We start from the raw sequence: 22,869 nt of genomic DNA, 5'->3' as shown, positions 1-22,869 counted from the left end.
AAATTTCATAAACTTGAGATTTACAAATCAAAGGAAATGTCCACAAAAAATTATTAGTATAGTGATCAAGAAAAAGAACATAATATTTGTACCCAGATGGGCTCGAAATAGGAGAAGTCCATAAATCACTATGTATTATTTCAAAAGGACGAGAACTCATAGACATAGAATTTGTAAAAGGAAGTCTAACATGTTTTCCCAAAAGATAAGATTGACAAATAAAATACGGATTATTATTACATTTGATTAAACTAGAGGAATACAAAGAATCTAAGATTGCTTTTCCCGGGTGACCCAAGCGAGAATGCCAAATGCTAGATGACAAGCTGAGAAAGAAGATGACTGAGAAAAGGAAGGTGTAGCTCCATGTGTCGAATTGAACGAATAAAGATCACTAGTGCTATTAGACCTCAAAATGATGTTGCCTGTGTCCAAATCCTTCACATAAAATCTGAAATGATCAAATTCAACAAAGACCATATTATCATTAGTTTGGGGGCATGGAGGATATTTTTTAGAGTTAAAGGTTCATTGGGGGAAGGGAGAGAAACATGTCCGTGACCGTGAACTGAAATTATATGACCATTACCAACAATAATTGCATTGTCAAAACGATGCTTTAAAGGAAAATAATTCAAGAATGTACCTTGAGAGTGTGTCGTATGAGATCGCAACGATATCCATATAATATTGCTCATCGGGAGAAGATAAAGAGAGAGTATGCATAGCTTAATCAATATCGGTAGGAAAATAACCCATGGAAGAAGAAGAACCAGCACATAAACCATGATTGGGACATGGTCCAAGAATTCCAAGTGCTGATGTATTGTTGGGCTACTGTGGAGTGGCCCAAGGTTAAGTAGGATATAGGCATGGAGCTGGAGCCCAATTAGGAGAATGCCAAGAAGCCCACAATGCGTGATTCCAAAAGGAATGAGGAGGACCATGAAAGGAGTGACGGTTGGGCCTAGACCTAGAGTATGATGGATTGGGCGAAGGTCCAAACCCCTGTTGCTGGCTGTAGTGCTGGCTGGGGTGGGGGCTGCGGTGGTTTAGGCCACCACGACGAGTTTGATGGCGGCCCCCACGAGTACTAGAATTAGGCCTATGCTTCGAATTTTCCAAAAAATCAAAATTTTGTGTGCGATTATTAACAACGAGGGCCGAATCTTGAGGAAGAGTGTTATCTTTCTTATTTGTGTGCTCTTTTAACTCCAACATAGACCGGAGAGAATCAAAAGAATGAGTGGGTGTTAAATGTTGCACCAAAGATCGAAAAGTACGATACTTGGATGTGAGACCATGAATAAGTTGAAGGGCCAATCGACTATAAGAAATAGAAGTAGCAAGATTGTTAAGGGTAGTTGGAAGATTTTGAAGTTCATTACAATAAGCCTTAACATTAGGAAAGCTAGAGAGAGAAAGTTCATTGAATTTAGATTCAAAATGAAGAATACGGGAAGTTTTATTGTTTTGAAATTATTTTCAATTCGGTTCCAAGTATCAAGAGCACAATCCTTGGGACACACTATAGTTGAAAGAAGAGCCGAACTAATAGTACCATAAAGCCATGTGCGAACAATATCATCAAGATGTTGCCATTCGGCATCCCGAGGAACCGATGGTTTAGAGGAGTCATCAGGAATAAGATGATCATCCACAAGGTTAGTTCGACAATGAAGTTTAAAGAGAGTGACCCAAGTATTAAACTTAATACCCTCTTCATCAAGTTGAATGGGCACATAAGTTTTAATGTTGGTAGCCAATGTTGCGGGATGAATTTTAGTGGAAGTAGCCATGAAAAAGGGAAGAATGAAAGCAAGAAGAAAAGGAAAAGAGGGGCGATAACCACTGATTTGTGGCGGCAGAGAGGGAGGCGGAAGGGAGGAGGAAGGAGGAAAATCAAAACCTAGACAATGATACCATATTGAAAATGATTCCTTACCATTTCATTTCATGAATTGTGAATAAATACAAATTACAATCAAGAGTTTAAGGAAATAAATATATTTACAAGATAATTACTAATGATATGAATATTTAAAAAATATTCAAAATATTCTTATTCTACTATTTTATAGGTTAATTGCTACATAAAAACATTTTTAAAAATCAAAAATATTAAAAACCAAAAGTTAAAATTAAAAAACAAACTTACTTGATTTCTATTTTTGATTTTTTAAAATTTTTCAACTTTTTAATAATTTAATTTTATATTTACGTTTCTCGCAAAATGAATAGTTGTATAGGTGAGAGATTACCTTGGTGCATTCTTAGCAAGCACCCTTATAATTAAGATAATTCATAATTAATTAAAAGTTGGAATTATTATGAAATATGTGAAAATTTGAATTATTCTGACATTGTTAACCAAAAACTAAGACTATATGCTTTAGAGTCACTTGCATTCTAGCCGCTTAAAATCTTACTACTACATTCTATTATGTTAATACTAATACAAAACATACAAAATAAGTCTTAATTAATTATTTATATTCTACTATAAGTAAGCATAGACACAAATTTTATAAATTAATGCTAAAATAAAATTATTAATTCTCAAATAAGACAATCTCATCATGAGACTATCTCTATCGATTTGACTCATTATATATTTAATGTCTTAAAGTGATTTCTTATAACTTAATGTAATCACGTAAAGTTCTAAAATGATTAACTTTTTAACTTTAAAGTGATCACTTATAATTTTAAAATAATTACTTATAATTTCAAAGTGATCAATTAAAAAAAAATTAACTATATTACTCGTCTGGTAGCCACACGATCATAAACAAAATTAATACAAAACGAATAAAAAGAGGGTTTAACTGAAATTATAAATAAAAAAAAATTAACTATATTACTTCTCTTTCCTATTACAAGCTTAGCTATAAAAAGTGGGGCATACAAGACCATCAATATATATAAAGGTGTAAATACACAAAAGAGTTGCAAATATATCTTTTATTTCTCTTTTGGTAATTGATCTTAGCAGTTCCAAATATGGTTGAAAGTATTGTTACAATTAGTGATATTACAAACAAAGATAATGAAAATGATAATTATAAGTATGAATTAGATGCAACTAATTCAACTAGAATCCTTCCAGTTTCAGTCACTCCTACACAACAAAACACTTCAAATTCTTGGTAAATCAATCACTTATACATTTGTTAATTTTTACTTATGTTGTATAACTTATTTAGATCGCATAAATTAAGTCTACGACGTTCATCATCGTCATCTTACCCAGTGTATTCTGCTCATAGAAAAACTATGGACAGAATTTGGAGAGGAAAGGACGGCGGCAACTCATACCCATAAATCTATGACGTTGTTATATTTAAATTTCTCTCGCTTAGTAGTGTCTTATGTATCTCTACTCTTTTATTAAATTGTGTGTAGGTGTTGTTTTTGTAGGTACAAGAATGGGGAAGATGATGAAAGATCAAGAATGAGAATGTCTCCTAAATTTCTTCATTGGATAGGCTATGAAGAAATCTTCTCAACACAGGTATTCAATTTTTGGTTCAATTTTATTAAATTTAGTTTGGATAAGTTCATTTCTGATTTGACATTAATGTTTCCACTCAATAGTTGAGTTGAGTTTGGTCCAATTTCGATTTAAGTTTCGTTTAGATAAATTTATTTAAGTTTTGTTTTTACTAAGCTAAGTTTAATTCAAGTTCCATAAGTTCAATTCAGTTTGGTTTATCATATTGATTATATAAATATTCCCTTAGAAATCTGAAATATTTATTTATTATACAATAAGTTGAGAGAAGAGTCCGTGAGAATCAAATTCATAATATTTTCTAAAAAGTGGCAAATTTAAGGCTTTATTAGAATAAACTTAGGTTTATTTTTTCTATAATTCTTTGCCCTAGTTCAGTAATCATAATATTTTCTAAAAAGTGGCAAATTTAAGACTTTATTAGAATAAACTTAGGTTTATTTTTTCTATAATTCTTTGCCCTAGTTCAGTAAGTAATGTCAAATTTCTCCATTCGAAAGTTAGCCCAAATCAATGTTTGAGCCACATCTTCATTCACTTACCTTTTGATCAATAACTGAGTCACAACCCAAAACATGTTGAATATCCATACTGTTCTAGTCTATACTTGTATATAGAGGTGTTCATTCTAACCAATTAGATCAGTTTCGAGTCAGATATTTTGAGAGTAAAGTCAAAATTGAGATTTTGTGCCATATTGGTTTTTACATTAATGCAAATCCATTTTTAAAGTCGAATCAAAGTCCGATTAGTTATACAAGATCGGGTAAACTTTGAGTCATGTCTACTTCTAAGTATCTTTAGTTATGTTGATAATTGTACCCATTTTTAGGTATGGAGAGCATCAGTAGCCGAACTCTTGAGCACAGCAATCTTGGTATTTATGTTCGACAACATTTTCATATCCTCCAAGATCCACAATGAGACACCAAACATTTTGCTAGCTTGTTTTGTAGCTATCATTGTCGCACTTCTTCGCCTAGCAACCCACCCTGTTTCAGGTGGCCACATAAACCCAACAATTACCATATCCGCTACTTTAATGGGCCTCATCTCATTATCTCGCGCCATGATCTACTTAATAGCCCAATGCATCGGATCCATTCTAGGTGCTTGGGCCCTTCAAGCAATGGTAACCGGTTCCATTACCAACTCCACGTACTTATTAGGGGGATGCACACTTGCAATCGTCACACCAGGCCCAAATGGGCACACCACATTCGGGATCGAAACAGCCCAAGGGCTTTGGGCTGAGATTATTTACACATTTATTTTTCTATTCTCGGTGTGGATGGCCTTTGATCAGAAGCGAGCAAGGGCCTTGGGTCAACTCTTGATGTGCACAATAACTGGTGTTGTTGTTGGGCTTACTATGTATTTGTCAACCACAGTAACAACAAAGAAAGGATACACTGGAGCAATAATTAATCCAGCAAGGTGTATTGGGCCTGCAATTGTGAGAGGTGGTCATCTTTGGAATGATCATTGGGTATTTTGGGTTGGGCCTATTATAGCTTGCATTCTGTTTTATCTTTATAGTATGGTTCTTCCTATAGAGCATTTCAAAGCAAGGATGAGTAAAGACTAATTAAGCCTTAGCATTTGCGATTTCAATACACAATATATTATTATTATTATTATTATTATTATATATATATATATATATATATATATATATATATATATATATATATATATATATATATTAGTATAGAAATTCGTATAATATGGAGATTTAAATATATAAATATGTAATATTATTGATATAATATAATATGCAAGTTTAAATTATCGTTATCAAGTTAAATTTCTTTAATAATATTTACAATATTGAACATAATTATAGTATATCAATAATATAAGAGAAACTTAAATGTGAACATTAAAATAAACATCATATGTTCGAATTTTATAATTGCATGGCATCATCACCATTATCACCATTAAGTGATGTTCAACGGCCTGGTCCCGCGGGTTGGGTCAAAAATTAAACCAGCGGGTTAAAGCGAGTCATGTCAAATGTTAAACGGGTTGGGGTGGGTCAAAACCCGTTTAAATCCGATCAATTTTGACCCAATTTTTAAAAGTTCATAAAATAGTTTTTGTTATTATACTTTATGGCTCGTTGGATCAATCTACTTATGTATATAATAAATAACATTTAAAAATATAAAAAAAGTGGTAAATTTTTTTCGCAATAAACTCTTATAATTATCCGACCCGGCGCGGCCCGACCTTACACCAAGGCCCGTCTATGACCCGACCCGCTAATAACCTTTAAAATGTGACTCGTTCGCTTGTTGAACAGCTCTAGTCACCATCATTTGATGAAATTACATTCTTTTGTCATTAAGATCATCAATAAAAATAAAACAAAGAAGTTTGAATATATAAACATATAAATATACGTTATTGTCATTGTAAAATTATGTTTCAAATTTTTTTAAAAAAAGTTTCCTTTTCATATTAAAGGATTCTTTTCTCCATGAATTTTTCTCGTTCCACTTTTGATCACCTAAAAAATCTACGTTAAAAGATATATTTTTTATCGTTCAGAAGTATATTAATAGCTTTTACTTTACCCTTTTATGTAAAAGTCATTTTTTAGTGAAATGTAACTATTAATGAAAAATAAAGATAGATTTAATTCAAGTACGAGGACAAACGAATAAACATAGGATTACTATACCATTTTGAAATGCCATAAGTCATTAAAATATGCATTGACGAAACATAACCAATACATTGATTCGTATCGCTCAAGCACAACTCGAAGCAACAAGGAAACAGTTTTCGATACAAGTAATACATGATGAAATACAATAGACTCATAAAATACAAAGAACAAGAACACGTACAAAATATGTTACCAACACTCAAGAACTAGCATTGTACTATTAGGATTTATGCTAGAATTTATTGCGAAATGCAATATCAGACTATCAGCGATGGGGTAGATAGATCACGAAGTTGAAGTTTGCAAAAAGGAAGAAGGATCGGTCAAGGGCTCGTGCACAACCGAGTTAGTAGAGATCGATACGGGGTTCCCTTCTAATTGCAACATGATACTCCCTAAGATCTCCAACAATAGCTTCTTGAACTCATCTTCTCTTACAAGCTTTCCATCATCGGCATCCACCATCTTCAGCACTTCATCGATAACTTTGTCCATCTACTCGTACCAAATATTATCATACATATCAGCATCGATTATTAGGTAAATATTTTGTCAAAAATGTTGAATTGTGAACTAAACAAACATACACCTTCAGAAAACTTTAAATTTTAGCCTTAAATTTAGAAAATAACTTGTCATTTTTGTGCACTTATATTTGATAAATGACTTTTCCGGCTACTATTTGGTTAACTTTTTACTTTTAGTTTGTTAGATGGTCAAATATCAAAAATATTATTTTTGATAAATGACTTTGAAACTGCTGATAATTTGATCAAACTCGCTAATAGTCAAAAATAATGATTTTCAGTTGGAAAAATTACATTTTGGGGATAAAGAAAATGAAAAAGATACCTCATCCACAGCTCCATAAGGAGGCAAACCAGCAGAAGAAGCCAATGAATCTAATGCCAATCGAAGGCACTCCTTTGCCAGTCTTCCATGCTTATCTCTTGGTAGTGTTTCCAACGTAGCATTCAATACCTAATTTTAATACCAAACCTAATTTCGTAAGCAATTTAACATAATATGCTGGTTAATTCGCTTTTTAAATTCGTGATTCACTCAAAATGATCCAAAAATAGCCTCAAACCGACCATAATTCGCGATACACCGGGAGATTAGTGAATCGCGTGACAATATTCGTAAATTTATGTAATAAATATTCAATTATTCATCAATAGATTGCAAGAACAATTTTATAAACGAATTATATTTCAAAAACTATGTAGTTTCGTGTGATTGATAAAACGATCAATATATACCTTGTCTGTTTCAAACTTGTTAGCTAAAAGAGTCTTGATAGCACTACCATCGTACGTGTTCTCAGTATGTGCAACAATCACAGGTTGTTCTTTGAGACGCACAACTATTTTCTCAAGTACTTTCTTAAGTTCCTCCAAGAACGTCTCTTGAGAAATCGGATGTCCATGATTAGTACAATCTCGACTACACGATTCCAAAGCCGGTTCCATAATATTGCTCATAACCTACACCCCATAAATGCATAAGATGATATATCATCAAACGAATGATAAAAAGGGCTCGTCTTAAAGCACTTACCCAAGAGTCGGAAGTAGGAGGCAAGCCTTGATCAACACCGAGTTTTTGCAAAGCCTTGAGAATGAGGTCGTGAGAGAATCCATCTTGTATTGTGATCTCAGAGAAAGAAGCCACCATATCTATCTCAAAACTCGGACTATTTATGTATTCTTCGAGCTCTTCACCATCAATTCGAAGGATCACAATGGGGTCTCGCTTTAGTCCAGTTGCCATGCCTACAAGGATATCTGAAAGAACTTGTTTGAACTCGGTCTTGCTTACTTTCTCCTCTTTACCATGAGTAAATTCATTCAAAACCTATAAATAGGAACCAATCTATAGCAAGTCAGTTCAATATTCTTAATTGTACATTGCTATAAATTTAGAGTCCCAAATCTAAAATACAACAATCATATTCTCATTGCTAATTTGCTACCGATTAAACTATTAGATTATCAAAGGACCGACTCAACGAAAAGCTTAAATTGATAGTTAAAGCACAAAATATGTTATATACTATAACATAAACAGATGAAGCCGCACAGGAACAACTTTTTTTCTCTAATGTTTCATCTTTTAACTTGTAAGTCGATCTTTGTAGCTCGAAATCATTTTCACCATTTAAAGGTGCATTAGTACCTTAGATGGTACTTTTTGAACCTAAATACTTAATCAGTTTTACAAATTTTAAGAAAATGTATGTTGTAGGATAATAATTAAAGGAAATTTTGTGGGGCATAAACAATCAAGAACAACAAATAAATTTCTAAATAGAAAAAAATGGGACAGTTGTTGTGAAATTGCCTAAAATTGAACTGAGACATTTGCTCTAAAATGAAACTGAGACATTTGCTCTGAAATGGAACTGAGACATTTTCTCTGAAATGAAACAAATAATACTTTTTCTATCTCTTCCTGCCTTTGCTTTGGAACTCTAGATTCTCGTCTATTCTATATAAACAATATCACTAAGTAACTTCTACTTAACTAAAGTTCAAGGAATTAAATGTATTAAATTTACATGTAAATTATCCCACATCGAAGAAAGAGATTTATATATATATATATATATATATATATATATATATATCATTTTATAATTAAATTTAGAGTATAATTACCAATTAGTATTACCAGTGAACCTCCTTTGAAATTATAATTGCATTATTTTTTACTCCTTATTTGTTTGAGTTGTTAAGGCCCATTTCTTAAATTACAAAAAAAAAAAAAAAAAAAAAAAATTCTCAACTAATCAAATTTGGAGTTTTAAATGTTAAATAAATTTATATTGGCAGATGGAAACATTTCTAAACCGACCAAACCATTCGATTGGTACACACCACATCTTTAAGTGTACTTTTATTGACAAAAATTTCAATCATATCATGTTGTCATTGTCCATAATTAATGATCTCCGATCATAAACTATGGAGTCAATTTAGATCCTCAAAAATATTGTGATTGTAAGTAAACTTACATTATTACACCGCCCATCAAAAACTCTCATATCAAATTCGAAAATCGTAGTATGAACCGGAATATAAGTCTTGCAACTCTTGTAGGTTCCAAACACACTTTCGGCCATAGCAAAAAGTATGTAGCCAAAGCTACAAAGTTAAAAAGTATGGGACCACCCATATTTTAAGTACAAACTGATAACTTTGTTATTAAGCTTTTACACAATAAATTTTATATAAGAGGAGAGTTGACTGTATATTAACTCAATGAAATTTATATATTAATCACATAAATTTGATAAGGTTTCATCCTAAAATCAATTAATAATATGATAATAAAAATAATCGGAAAAAAAGCCTATAAAGCTTATATTTTAATTAACACGGATCGTATGTGAGTTATGTACTAGTATTACTTTCTCTCCATTGCTAAATTGTTGTTTTGGTATAAGTTTTAATTTTGATTATTTGTTGGCCGAGGAATAAATCAAAAAAAAAAATAAGTGAATAAATGAATATGAACTATAAATCATATGAACAAGATTGATTTTATGGATGGAATTGGCACAAAAAATACAGACAAGTTACAACTTTGCAACTTTAATTGGATAATCATAAATAAACAACACTCCATAACATAGACGTGATCGCTCTAATGGAACATTGATGTGATGTGGTAACGGAAATGCTATGGTTACCATAACATTAAAATATCGGTTAAAAGCATGAGATTCCACTTGATACAGGCCAAAAAAAATCAAAATCTAGGGAATAATTACTTGGAACTTCTGAATTACTTCCTCTATTCTGTTTGGTTTGATGCAAAGAGTTTATTGGTATTTTAAAGAAAAAACTAAATAATGGTAATACATAAAGAGAGAGCACGAATTGTGTGAATTAAATTAATATAAAGAGTTAAAATGTACGGATGATATTAAAAAAAACGTAATCAGTTATTATCTAAAAATAAAAATAATACAAATTAAGTGAAATGAACCAAAATGACAAGATGCAAATTGAGTGGTAGAGTGGTAATAAATTCTAAGCCCTCCTTATTTTATCCCTCATTAGTAGAGCTGTTCAAAAGTGATCTGACCCGAAAATCCGATCCGAAACCGGAAGTAAACCGACCTGAAAATGTGTTCCTTTTTTTTGGTTTATCGAACTAACATTACCCGACCTGAAGCTATACCCAAACTAGTTGACAATCGAAAGTAGGAAAACTGAACCCTAGCTATAACCGATTTTTCTAACCGACACATAACCGTTAACCGAGATTACTCGAATCTAATAATGACCGATCCGAATCATGCTCGAGAGCGAACTCGATCCGGCTAAAACCGACTTAACCTGAACGAAGTTTAGATCGAACTACTGTAAACCTGAACCAATTTTTTACATAGAAGTATGTTCGACTCATATTCAATCATCTTATTAGTTATTTTAATAAAGTGATAAATATTTTAATAAAATAAATTTTATAAATACACGGTTTCATATATTTAGAGTTAATAATCAATGGTCAATGTTTATTTAACTACTTTTAATCAAATTAGATGAAAATTGATAGAACTTTATAATTTTAATTTCTGGTAAGTAAAAGTAACAATGTAATAATGATCACTAATTGATTTGCATTTTCACTATTTTTCTTTAAGTAAAGGAACCTTATCATCAGTTAAAAACGACTAACAACTTAGTCTGATACAGACTTGATCAATAGTAACTAGTAATTCGCAATTCGTAGCCGAATTCTACTTGAAAAATAGCCGAACCCGATTTGTACCCGGTTAAACCGAACCAATTATTAACCGATAGACAATCCGAGACCGATTGAAACTGGACACGAACTTCAACCGACACCGAATTGATGCTAATCTAATAGCTCGAATTAACGATCTTCAACCGAACCATGACTAACCGATCCGACCCGAGTGTGACCTGTCGCAACACGCATTCGAAATATAACCGATCCGAAATACAATCGAATCAAATGACACCCGTCCGAAACCGACCCGATCACCCGAATAAACACTTCTACTCATTGCTCATTACCATAATTCCAAATGTTTGGGGAAAGTTGGTGACAAAAAGGTGAGGTGTGTATGATGAAAAGAAGTTGATTATAAAAAAAAGTTTACTGCCTGCTTTTTGGGCAGGCGTCAAAGATATAATAAAGGATCATTTGGTAGGATTGTCAGCCACTAAGTTGGACTATATATTTAACTGCTATTAGTTTTTTCCTAAACAAAGATTAGATTCCCCAACAGCTGCAAGTTCACAAGACACTTCTTTAAAATTAATATTAACACTAAATAATTTCTAGTTAGATCAGGATAACCAAAGAAAAGCCTAGTTTTTTCTAGTTTGTCTAGAAGAAAAGTTCAACTTACAAATTTTAGTATAAATAATTAACAAAATTTAATATGAACCACTTGCCATTTCTTAATTAGCTTAGTGGTTAAAGGTTTTCTCTTACACCCTTATGATAGAGGTTGAATTTCCACCGTCTACAAAAAGAATAAATTTCATCAACCCTTTTATGCAGAAATTCTTTAGTTGACCCCTCGAATAAAAAATACAAACCGTTTAAAATATAAGGTCTTTAAAGTCTAGAGGTAAAGTAGGATTATTGTAAATTATTTTTTCATACACCTAAAGATATAATATTTAAATGTAATAAATTTTGTAAAAATAATTTATTATTACAGGGTAGGTTAAGGGAAAAAAGATGGCTATCCGCCAAGAATCAAATTTAGAACATTTTGCTGAAAAACGATACTTACTCTCTATTGTAAACAAGATTTGATTTTTTTAAAAAAAATTATAAGTATTTATAGATGCAAAATCATAACAGTGTACATATCAATGTATTCTCCCTTAGGCAATTGTCCCTCTCGTCCTATCCAAAATATGACTCTAGAATCTATCATCATATATCCATGCTTTGAGAAGAAGATAGAAACTAATTTAAATCATTAAATTTAAAATTAATTAAAAATCGATCATTATCTCAATTTAAGAATAATAAGTCATAAATTCCAAAAAAACTTTTGAATTTGATTCTTACCGAATCCTTCCTTTCTAACTTTCTTACATTACCCTTACTAAAAAAAAAGTGAAGACTAATTTATCAATCAAAATGAATATAAGAAGTGTCAAAACATAGAAGGTCAATTTATAACTGAAATAGGAAAACATTGAATAAATGATATAACAAAATGTAATAAGAAAGTGGCTCCCAAGAGAAAAAAACGAAAAGAAGAGAATATTATGGACGGTAGCATGTCCATGTTTAATCCCATTAATTAATAAAAAAAACTTATTAAGCAACTATCAATCATAATTAAAACAATTAATTAAGTAAATTACCAAGTTTATCCATTTCTGCTCGTGCTTTCCTTTTATCAACTTGCTCCACCAAACTCATCAATCACAACTTAGCTATCTTCCTTATCGTAGAAGCCTTACATTATTTTTTCTTCCTTAATTACTTAAACTCTTTATCTGCTATCATAGTTTTATTTTATTTTTTTATTTTTTTTTTTTTTAGATAACCTGTTGCATTGTAATTTGTAATCCCGTTTGTGTTTTTTATTTAACACTATTTTTTATTTTAGAATATTTTTCTAATTTATGTCATTTTTATTTTTAAATAATAGCTCACTAATTTTTGATATCATTTATATATTTGAATCTCATTTAATTTCATCCATATAATTTATTACGACAAAAGAATATTATCCCATCACATTCATTGGGTCTAAAAAATTTCAACTCTATTACATCGATAATGTTTAGGGCTCGTTTGAATTCAGTATAAATATTTAAATGAGTAATAAAAGTCAAACTAATAAATTAAAGATAAGTATAGGTACAAATGAGGTAATTGAAATAATTGTGAAAGAGATAGAATGAGAGTAAACTAAAAAAATATGAATAAAAATAAGGATAATATCCCTAATTTGGATAAATGTTTTCCCCCACCCTCCCCTAGGGTAATTTTATACCTCAAAACAGGGAAATTAATTACTATATAATCTATTTTTCATTACTTTCTAACCGATTTCTCTACCTCTCTAACAATCAAGTTCCTTTAATTTATTATCTAACTAATTTTGTTTTCCTACTTTGATTTTTATTCAACCCTTAAATATTTAAACTCAATCCAAGCGGGGTCTTAAAAGTGTAAACTCAATCCAACGGCGGATCTAGGTTGTTGTCATTGAGGTAAGTTGATATCAATTAAATCCAAAATAAAATCAAATATATTACATATAAATATATCGTAGCTAGATGAATTGGTTTCATACTCCATAATATATCCTAGATGAGTTGGTTTCATATATGTGACCAAAGATCAAAACTCAAAGATTTTTTATTATCTAAACACATAGAATCATAAAACATATTCATATATTTGAACACGAAGACTTCAGAATGTCTAGGATATGCCCCTATCATTGTTAGAATCATATTAATATCAAATACAACATATAACACAAAAGAATAGCAGTATCCTAAATGCATTGTCGTGCATTAGTGAATCTCTAAGTAAGTGGAAAGATGCTACTATTATTCATTATTAATGGCCTACCTTTATAGCATTTGCTTCGTTGATGTACTAATGCACACAAAGGAAACCAATGCTATAAAAAGACACTCAATAATGAATCTTTGTACGCAAGCACAAACAAATTAAACCAATCACGTAGTTTGGTTTTTTGAGCTTCCAAGTAAAAGTAGTAAATCACACATAAGAATAGAATACATCTTTTAGATTCTTTTCAAGCCACATTACTAAATACATTACATTTATAAACAGTGAAAAAGTCAGAACTTAAGGTGATGATAGATTAAAAAAATCAGATTATAATCATTCAAGTGGTCAAAATTCATTAATATTTCTTAGAAGTATAATCATAAAACGAAAAACTCAAAAATTTAAGAGGTCTGTAACGGATATGGGCACCCCCAACTTCCTCATTAATCAAGCTAGTAGCTATATAATAATAATAATGGCAAAGAGATTGTACACTTTGAGGAAGATTGTGAGTTTCAATTAAGTGGACACTCCTTATTCATTAATGTAACAATTTACATCATTTCTTCTATTACTCCTCCAATACCAAAATTATCATAATACACATTATTACACGCCAAAAAGTACGTAACAATCCAAGTCATCAATATTGCATTGCATATGAAAACAAATACCAACAAATAATGTATCATATTAAATGCTAATAATGTAAAATTACAAACTATTAGTTTTATTATCATACATAATATTTTCAATTAAATTTCATGATTGATATACTGTATATAATAACATCATAACTGTGTATCCACTTTGTTATAATAATAATAATATAATAATAACAATTGAAAAATAAACATTTTTTTTATTTTAATATTATACTCTCACGAAATGTGAATACTAAAATAGCTAATGAGTTCTCTTTTATTATCGACTATTAATTAATATTATTTTTAATTAATAAATTCATTCTTTAAGAAATAAAATTATACAATTTTTTTTAAAATAATTCAATTAGCACAGTGTTACCTTAGGTCAACTATAGTACAAAATCAAAATGCATCCAAAAATAGATAATGTTTTGATTATTTCTTTACAATTTCTCTCAACTTAATTTATAAGTCTAATAAACTATAAATTATATACTCCCTACAATTTAATTTAGTTGCCTCTTTTATTTTACCACTAATTATCCATCACTTTTAATTTATATTTTATTTTAATCTAAAAGTTTAAGCATATAGTCAATTACTGAAATTTTATTTTCTCCATAATAGTAAGTTAAGTAACCTTTTATGATATTAATTATGTTAAGTTATATAAGGTTTGAATAAGTATATTGATAAATATAGCAAAATAAAATGAAATAGCTAAATTAAATTGAAGGAAGTATTTCATAAAAAAAATATTCCTCAATATAGAAAAATATTTTTGAAAATATTTTTTAATGTAATAATCAATCAAAGTCCTATAAAATTATCATGCAATTAATAATACTTTTAAATATACCTATTAGATAAATAAGGAAAACATAACCAAAAAGTGTATAAGTAAGTTACTAACTAATAAACGTCAGTCATTTGTTAAAACTTCTTATTATATATTATTTGTTGTTTGTCATTAAAGTTATTAGTATTTTCGATTATATGATTATGATAATAGTATTATAATAGGGCTGTGTATGTGGGATCGGACAAGTATAGGTGCACCTTGAACCTAATAACATAATAATTAGGAATTCTATTTTATAGATATATAGACTGAACAAAAAACTTACAAATTAGATTTAAAAAATAATATTTTACGTAATTAACATATGAAAATAATGTACTCTCCCATTTCTTTTTATTTTTCCCACTTATTTTTTTTACAGTTTTTAAAGAAAATTTTAAATCTTAATATCACTATATACACATAATAAAAAGTTATAAAAATTACATAATAAAAAGGTATACATTAAGACGAATCTAACGGCATTTTACATTAATATATTTTATCTTCTAAATATGTGTTAAAAAATTAATTAAATTTTTCTTTCCTTAAAGTGGACTATTCCAAATAAGAATAATATTAGTAAACAGAGTGAGTATTTAATTAAAATTGAATAATAATAATAAGAACAAAATGGAGTATAATTATTTATGATAGTCAAACTTTATTTTAACTATGTGAAAGGTCTTAATTTTGTTGGAATTATAATTCATATCATTTCAAATAAAAATATATGGGAGAAAGGTGGATTAACATATAAGTTTGAAAATTTATTTTTATAAGCAATTTATTTTATAATATAAAATCTCATTAATTTTGTGTACAATTAACTTTTTACTGTATAAGTTCAAATTTATCAATACTTTTATTTATTATATCAATATCAATATCAAGACAAGAGCCACCAAAAACAATAAAAATATAAATTTAATAAAAATTCATATAAAATTGGAGCTTAGACCATCAAAATATCATATTAAGGTGAGCATTGAAGAGACAATTAAAAGAAAGAGAAAATGGAAAAAAAAAAAAAAAAAAAAAAAGAACAAACCTCAGTATAAATGTGATCAGAATCAGGAGAAGAGCCTTGAGCAGGAAGTCCAAGAGCAGCACCAATATTAGCAACAGCAGGTTCAAGTTCCTTCACTGATAACTTACCATCATTATCAATGTCAAGTTCTTTGAACTTCTTATCTACATATTTACTAAACTCCTCTTTATTTTCAACCAACTCCATTATATCTGAACCGTCCATCACCTCTATTCCTCTTTTCTTCCCTTCCATTGGATCTTTACTTTTTCTTTTTCTTTTTTATTTATTTAAATAACAAATGCACGCACCCACAAAAAACCCAGAAAAACCCATAATTTTTTTATTTTTTTTAGCACAATTTGCTAGTACTAATTAAATGAAACTCAACTTTTGAATATGTAACTTGTGAATGATGCTCTGTTTTCAGCTATTACTCGTGCTCCTACACCGCTTTATAATTATACTTCTGCTTCTTGTACTATATAATGAATTGGAGAAGAAAGTGTGTTTTGACACGAAAGTATTTCAGGAGGTGACACGTGTTTCGCTTTGAGTGGACTGAAATAATTATTGTATTTTCCACATCCATGGTGTCAATTCTATTTTTAGATTTTTGGGTTGACAAATGATCATTTTTAATTTATTGAAAATTTGAAATGAATAAGAAAAAAAATATAAAAAAATTCATATAATAGCTAAAGTTTTAAACTATTTTTCAAGATAAGTATTTTTTGTCAAAGTAAAGATTCAGATTGTTCGCTATTAGTAACAGCGAATAGAGAAGCTTGGTCAAAAAAAAATCAAGGTCTTTGTTCGCTGTTACTAACAGCGAACAAAAATTTTAACTATTTTTGAACAACTTTCTTTGTTCGCTGTTAATAATAGCGAACAACTTTTTAATATTTAAAATTACAAATCAATATAATATATACTTATATACATATATACTTATAATATACATATATACTAATGTATACATATATACTTATATACATATATAACTAATGAATACAAATTTAAATATATAAATATATAGATATAACAAATGTATACAAATGTAAATAAATAAAACATTAGGTATATAATAAACATAAGAAATATTATATACATATACATATATAACAAAATATGTACAAATGTCAATATTGTTCAAATGTTCAAAATACAATCATATGTACATCTGCGCACAAAACTAGCGCTCATCACCCTCCTCAACCCTTTCTAACTGTGAAGGTCTCCTACACCTCTTACGACAGTAAGAGGCGGTCGTATGACGATCGGGGAGAGGAGGTGATTGATATTAAGAAAACCCCGCTCCTTGTGATGACCCCGCTCCCTCGTGGGGGTACGTCACATCAATCTCCTCCAGATGAACGTCGGGAGGAGGAGGCGATCTTTGGACGTCTGTAGATGGCAGTGTCGTCTCAGCGACTTCGGGAATGAAGTGCTAGAACTGCATCCCTAGTAGTATGTCCTGGGCTATTTCACGCATAGGCTCCTCGTGGGTAGAGCTAATCATAGCTGCCACGCCTTGTGCCTACAAGCATTTAAAAGTTAGAATATTTTTATATTATGAGTTGTAGGTAAAATTAAACAATATCGAAAATACTTACAAACTGTATCATTGTCCGTGCAGCCAGTGCGTACTGAGCGGCGGCGATGATACCTCGTGGTGTCATCCATTGACGAGTGATGGAGAGGAACTAAGACATGTCATCTGGAGTGGTAGCTGCGTTAGCCACATCGATCAACGTACCTTGGGCAAGCAGCTCCAGACGATGATCCCAACGACTAATATGTCGCCCGTTGACCTCACTCCAGTTCTTAGCCCCTTGACCCTTACGTGAGGTGAGATGTAGCTCAACCTCTATGTCGCAAGGCGGTGGGATGCCCTGTACCATTCCATATTGGCGCATTACGCACTCGAGAAGATGTAGTTCAACCATGTATGCTCGAGTGCTGAGGCAACGCAGCATATACCTCAGCGAGGTACGGATCCGAACTTTGGGAAAAAAACTACTTATTTTAGGAAATAGTTTGAAACTTTAGCTATTATACGAATTTTCAAAATTTTTTTGCTTATTCATTTCAAATTTTTTAATTTATTTGTGTCACTAACTTTAAATAAAGGGTGTATTGGTACTTCTGTTTTAAAATGGCTATACGATTTTTTTTCTTGTGTTGTGTAGTTGTTAGTTTGTATTTTTAAAAAATAAAAAGATCAAAAAATTATTGTAAATAATTTTTTTTAATCTTTTCTCTATAGTAATACCAACTTTGATTAACCATGAGTAATATGAACTAAGAGGGTGTAACACTCTAGCATCCCAATATGTAAAGGCAACCTACTATAGTACGTAATATGTGCAAAAGAGATAAATTAATTAAAAAAAAAAAAAAAAAAAAAAAAAAAAAAAAAAAAAACTCTCCCTCACCCTGCAACAACCCTCTATCGTCCTGCACCTTGTGTAAACCCTAAACCTGCAAAGACTTCCCACCACTAACCCGCCAAACCATAAATCCTGCTAGAATTGTTTATGGGAGGGCTACCTGCCAGGATCGACGCGCCCGATTCAAAAAACAGGTGATTTGAACAATATTTTTCAAAAAAAATCTAAAATTTTGACATGTAATACCCGCCCACCAAGATAAATAACCACACCAAAAAAATACCTACGAATATACATGCCCGTCCTCTTAGTTTAATATATTAATCAATAAATAATAACACTATTTTTTTAAGTTGCTCTTGTCGACTCATCCACTGTCTAATCTACATTTGTAACATTACCCATTAAATAGTAATTATCTAGCCTAGTTTAATACTCCTTCTAGTACTCTAGTCTACTAATCTATTGTTTATAATACATTACTCATTTACCTTGTGGCTTAAGCTTTAGAAAAACCTAGGGTTTTAGACTACATTCAAAGTTCAAACTCAAAGCCCGCTTACCTAGTATATTGAGACTTTTAATGTATTTTAAGTATTTTGAACAATGTATTGTACTTTTATAAATGTTGTTACTTTATAATTCGTATTGTATTTTATATTTTTATATGAGAAATACCCGCTTAACCGCGGGTCATGCACCTAAGAAAATGGGCGGGTGGCGACAAAAAAATATATGATCGTAAATGCAGGCGGGCTTCCAAATATTTGAACTCACGGGTAGATCTTTAAGGCATTATTAGGTCTGCTACCCGCCCAAACCCGCTCTTGAACATCTCTAGATCGTGTCAGCACCAATTAAACCCATACCCATTAACAATAACACCAAATTTAACTAGCACACTACAACAATCCGCACTCATAAAAATCTACAGCCATCTGCAGCAAGAGGTTGGGTTTTGCAATTTGCGCAGGAGAGATGGGTGTCCTGATTTGAGCATAGAATGTTCGTGCTTGCAGGTGGTGTTGTGTGAACGATTAGTATTGTTTTGGTGATGGGTGGTTGGTGGGGGCTAATGGTAGGCCTGAGGTGGGGGCATAGTGAGGGAAAAGAAAAAGGGTGGGTTTTTTTTTTATTATTTAAAGTATATTTATTTTTTTTGCATAAATAACATGTAAAATAAGTTGCAGTTAAAATTGGATGCTAAAGGATAACACACTTCTTAGTTCTTATTATCAATGGCTAATCAAAAGGTGTTATTATTGTTAAAAAAATATTAAAAAATTGTATTATTTACGATAATTTTTTCCTGTAAGAAAGTAAATAGATAAAAAGTATGAATGACATAAAGAATATATTAGTAAGAGTATGATTTGAAATTGGGGCTCATTGACAAATGAAAAGTGTAACAAACTAACACAATCTATTTATTTATTAAATTATGATAAATTTATCAGTTTAAAGAGAAAAAAAGTAAAAAATAATTTATTAAAGGCATTGATGTTTATTGTCACCTTTTTCTTTTATCACGCTTTTTTTTGTTTAAATATCCAAAATTTTTCCCAACTCTTTTTCTCGGCTTTCACTCTAACTTCTCTCGATAATAAACTCTATCAGCTCAATTTCTACATTGAAAAGATATGTATGATGAATTCAACCCTGAAAATCTCAAGGTAATCAACGATTTCAATTTATCACAAAATTCCTTTTTGATATTAAATATGCAAGTCGCACAAAACATGCAACTGAACCTAGGAAAATTTGCACAATCAAGTTACACAATTTGTACGACTTGTAAATTTTTTTATTTATATGTTATTTTAAAAATTATATGCGAGATATCATGGAGGATTTTTGTGACGATGAAACAGATTATTCTACGAGATTCATAACGAATAGATAATTTTAATCATTAGTTAAGTTGTATGTTTGGGCAGATATGATAGCTAATACTGTTGGATTTTGTTTTATTCGTGCATCTTATAAGCAAAAGGAGGGTGATTCTATAATGAGTATTTATTCACGATGTGATCTATATACGGTAGGTTTAGAGGTCAGTTGCATGACTTAGATAATATGTCTCGACTTGGATCAAGAACTAGGTCATGTGGTTGTCCATCTATGATTATTGAAAATTATCGTATAATTGGAGAAAGGTCATAAAAGGTGAGATTGAATATGGTGATAATCAAGATACTACCATTGATTTACAATGTACATAGATGGTCTTGTGAAAAGCAAGCAGGTCGCGAAGGGACATTCGAGATGCATCAAATCAAATAACTCAGTGTGACTAGTATGCAACTTGCCTTCATCATAACATTGATCAGGCAAAAATATCATGTTGTTTATGCTAGAATAAATTAAATATACAACCTCAGGAAATCTATGAAACGTGAAGAAATATCTTATAGGTTCCATATACAACATTGTCTATATTCAGCAACTGGGCGTAATTATGTGGTTTGGACTAATATATATGTTGATGGACAATTAACTAGGTTAAAAATGACAAACCCTACATTCATTTCATTTTTGCGCATATTGCCTCATGTTATATTGATGGATGCTGTCTGCAAAACCAACGATAAGAAGTGATTACATTGTAAGATTATCGTTTAATGGAAATAAATAATGGTACTAAATCAAAACTTCTTGGAGCTTTCTACTTGATGAACGATGAGGTTGCAATTCCTACACTTGGTATTGGAGAGGTTCAAAGATTTGTTTGAAAGTGTTCAAACTCTTAATATAATTGTGATTGACCGCGATGAGAAGTTATCTTATGCTATTTGTGATGCTTTTCTAACTATTTTAAATTATCACTAAATTTCCAAAATAGGACTATCTCTTTTCTATCTAACTTTCCTCTAACTTCTCTTCAGCATTGAAACAACATAGATGGTTATTGGTTCAACCTCAAAACTGTCGAGTTAAGCAAAGATTTTAAATCATCACTAAATTTTGTAATTGTTTTGTAAAAATAAAAACATTTAAGTTGCACAAATTGTGGGACTAGACCTAGCAAAGTCACACATTTTATAGTCAAGTTGCAAAATTTGTACGTTTTGCAATTTTATTAATAAACGTTTTTTTGAAATGTTATTAATAAAGAATATATTGCAGTATATCTTGGAGGATTTAGGTGGTGGCGATGTAATTATTCTGTGAGATTTATTATGGATAGGCAATTTGATTTATTAGATGAATTGCATGCTTGAGCTGGCTTGATAGCTATTACTAATGATTTTCATTTTACTCGTGCTTCTTATAAGCAAAAGGAAGGTCATTCTACAATGAGTCTTTATATATGTTGTCATCGATACAATAGGTTTAGAGGCCAGTTGTATGACTTAGATAGCGCGGCTCGAGCAAGATCAAGAACTAGGGCATATGGTCGTTTGTTTATGATTATTAGATATTTTGTAAACAATAGGAGAAAAGCCATAGAAGCTGAGAGTGCGTCATGGTGTTAAATCAAGACATAACCATCAATTTACATTGTAGAAAGGTGTTCGTGTTAAAGCAAGCACGTTAATTAGGTTACTAATGGCAAATACTTCAGCTGAGAGTGCGTCATGGTGTTAAATCAAGACATAACCATCAATTTACGTTGTAGAAAGGTGTTCGTGTTAAAGCAAGCACGTTAAATAGGTTACTAATGGTAAATACTTCATCCGTTAAATTTCTGCATATATATGACATCATGTTATCTTAATGAATCAAACCCAAAAAGTGGCCACAATGTGATATTTAGTATGTCAACAAAAATTACAACTTCTTGGTAATGGAGTCTTATTATATTTTAGAATCCAAATCCACTAATTTTTGGTGGATCCATACCAACAGTTGTATTAAGGTATATCATATAAATATTTGTTAAGCATTTGACACTACCTTCAAGCTATGTCATAAGTCATAACTAGTTTGCATATCCACGCCTAACGTTGCATTGAAACTTTTAAAAAAATTAGTGTTACTCAAGATATAGAAGTATTAAATGACCTTTGAAAGCCAAAGTCTTGTGTGCTTTGATGATGCATTGCATGCTCTCTAGAAAAATGCATACATCAAAGGTCCTGGATAAGTTGTTTTCCACTTTTCCAACAAATGCTTAGGACAATACCCATTAAATCTGAGATTTTTGTAATGGACCTCTCCCATCGAGTTTAACATGTTAAGGGTCCTAAATGAGTTGATTTAATTGGTCAAACTTAAACTTCTTAAA

At 30.7% G+C, this 22,869-nt stretch overlaps 3 protein-coding genes across 4 annotated transcripts; 1 reads left to right on the top strand and 2 right to left on the bottom strand.

Moving 5' to 3' along the window:
- Positions 1-855: 855 nt before the first annotated feature.
- LOC130805674 (uncharacterized) lies at positions 856-1,799 on the bottom strand. Its single transcript, XM_057670454.1, has 2 exons — positions 1,458-1,799; positions 856-1,395 (listed from the first exon to the last, which is right to left on the bottom strand). The coding sequence occupies exons 1-2, from the start codon at positions 1,797-1,799 to the stop codon at positions 856-858; spliced, it is 882 nt and encodes a 293-aa protein (XP_057526437.1).
- Positions 1,800-2,914: 1,115 nt separating this feature from the next.
- On the top strand, positions 2,915-5,183 carry LOC130803371 (uncharacterized). Of its 2 annotated transcripts, none has more exons than XM_057667554.1 (3): positions 2,915-3,149; positions 3,421-3,514; positions 4,347-5,183. In XM_057667554.1, the coding sequence occupies exons 1-3, from the start codon at positions 3,004-3,006 to the stop codon at positions 5,100-5,102; spliced, it is 996 nt and encodes a 331-aa protein (XP_057523537.1). In that variant the 5' UTR covers positions 2,915-3,003; the 3' UTR covers positions 5,103-5,183. The 2 variants fall into 2 exon arrangements, with proteins under 2 accessions (XP_057523537.1, XP_057523535.1); XM_057667552.1 differs by having other exon boundaries at positions 3,406-3,514.
- Positions 5,184-6,173: 990 nt separating this feature from the next.
- Positions 6,174-16,716, bottom strand: LOC130803355 (uncharacterized). Its single transcript, XM_057667551.1, has 5 exons — positions 16,270-16,716; positions 7,752-8,048; positions 7,454-7,678; positions 7,044-7,172; positions 6,174-6,686 (listed from the first exon to the last, which is right to left on the bottom strand). Exons 1-5 carry the CDS (start codon positions 16,501-16,503, stop codon positions 6,477-6,479), a joined length of 1,095 nt encoding a protein of 364 aa, XP_057523534.1. The 5' UTR covers positions 16,504-16,716; the 3' UTR covers positions 6,174-6,476.
- Positions 16,717-22,869: the final 6,153 nt, after the last annotated feature.

The sequence above is a fragment of the Amaranthus tricolor genome, chromosome 2, assembly GCF_026212465.1.
Source record: "Amaranthus tricolor cultivar Red isolate AtriRed21 chromosome 2, ASM2621246v1, whole genome shotgun sequence".
NCBI lineage: Eukaryota > Viridiplantae > Streptophyta > Magnoliopsida > Caryophyllales > Amaranthaceae > Amaranthus > Amaranthus tricolor.
This window is presented reverse-complemented; position numbering and strand designations above follow the sequence as displayed.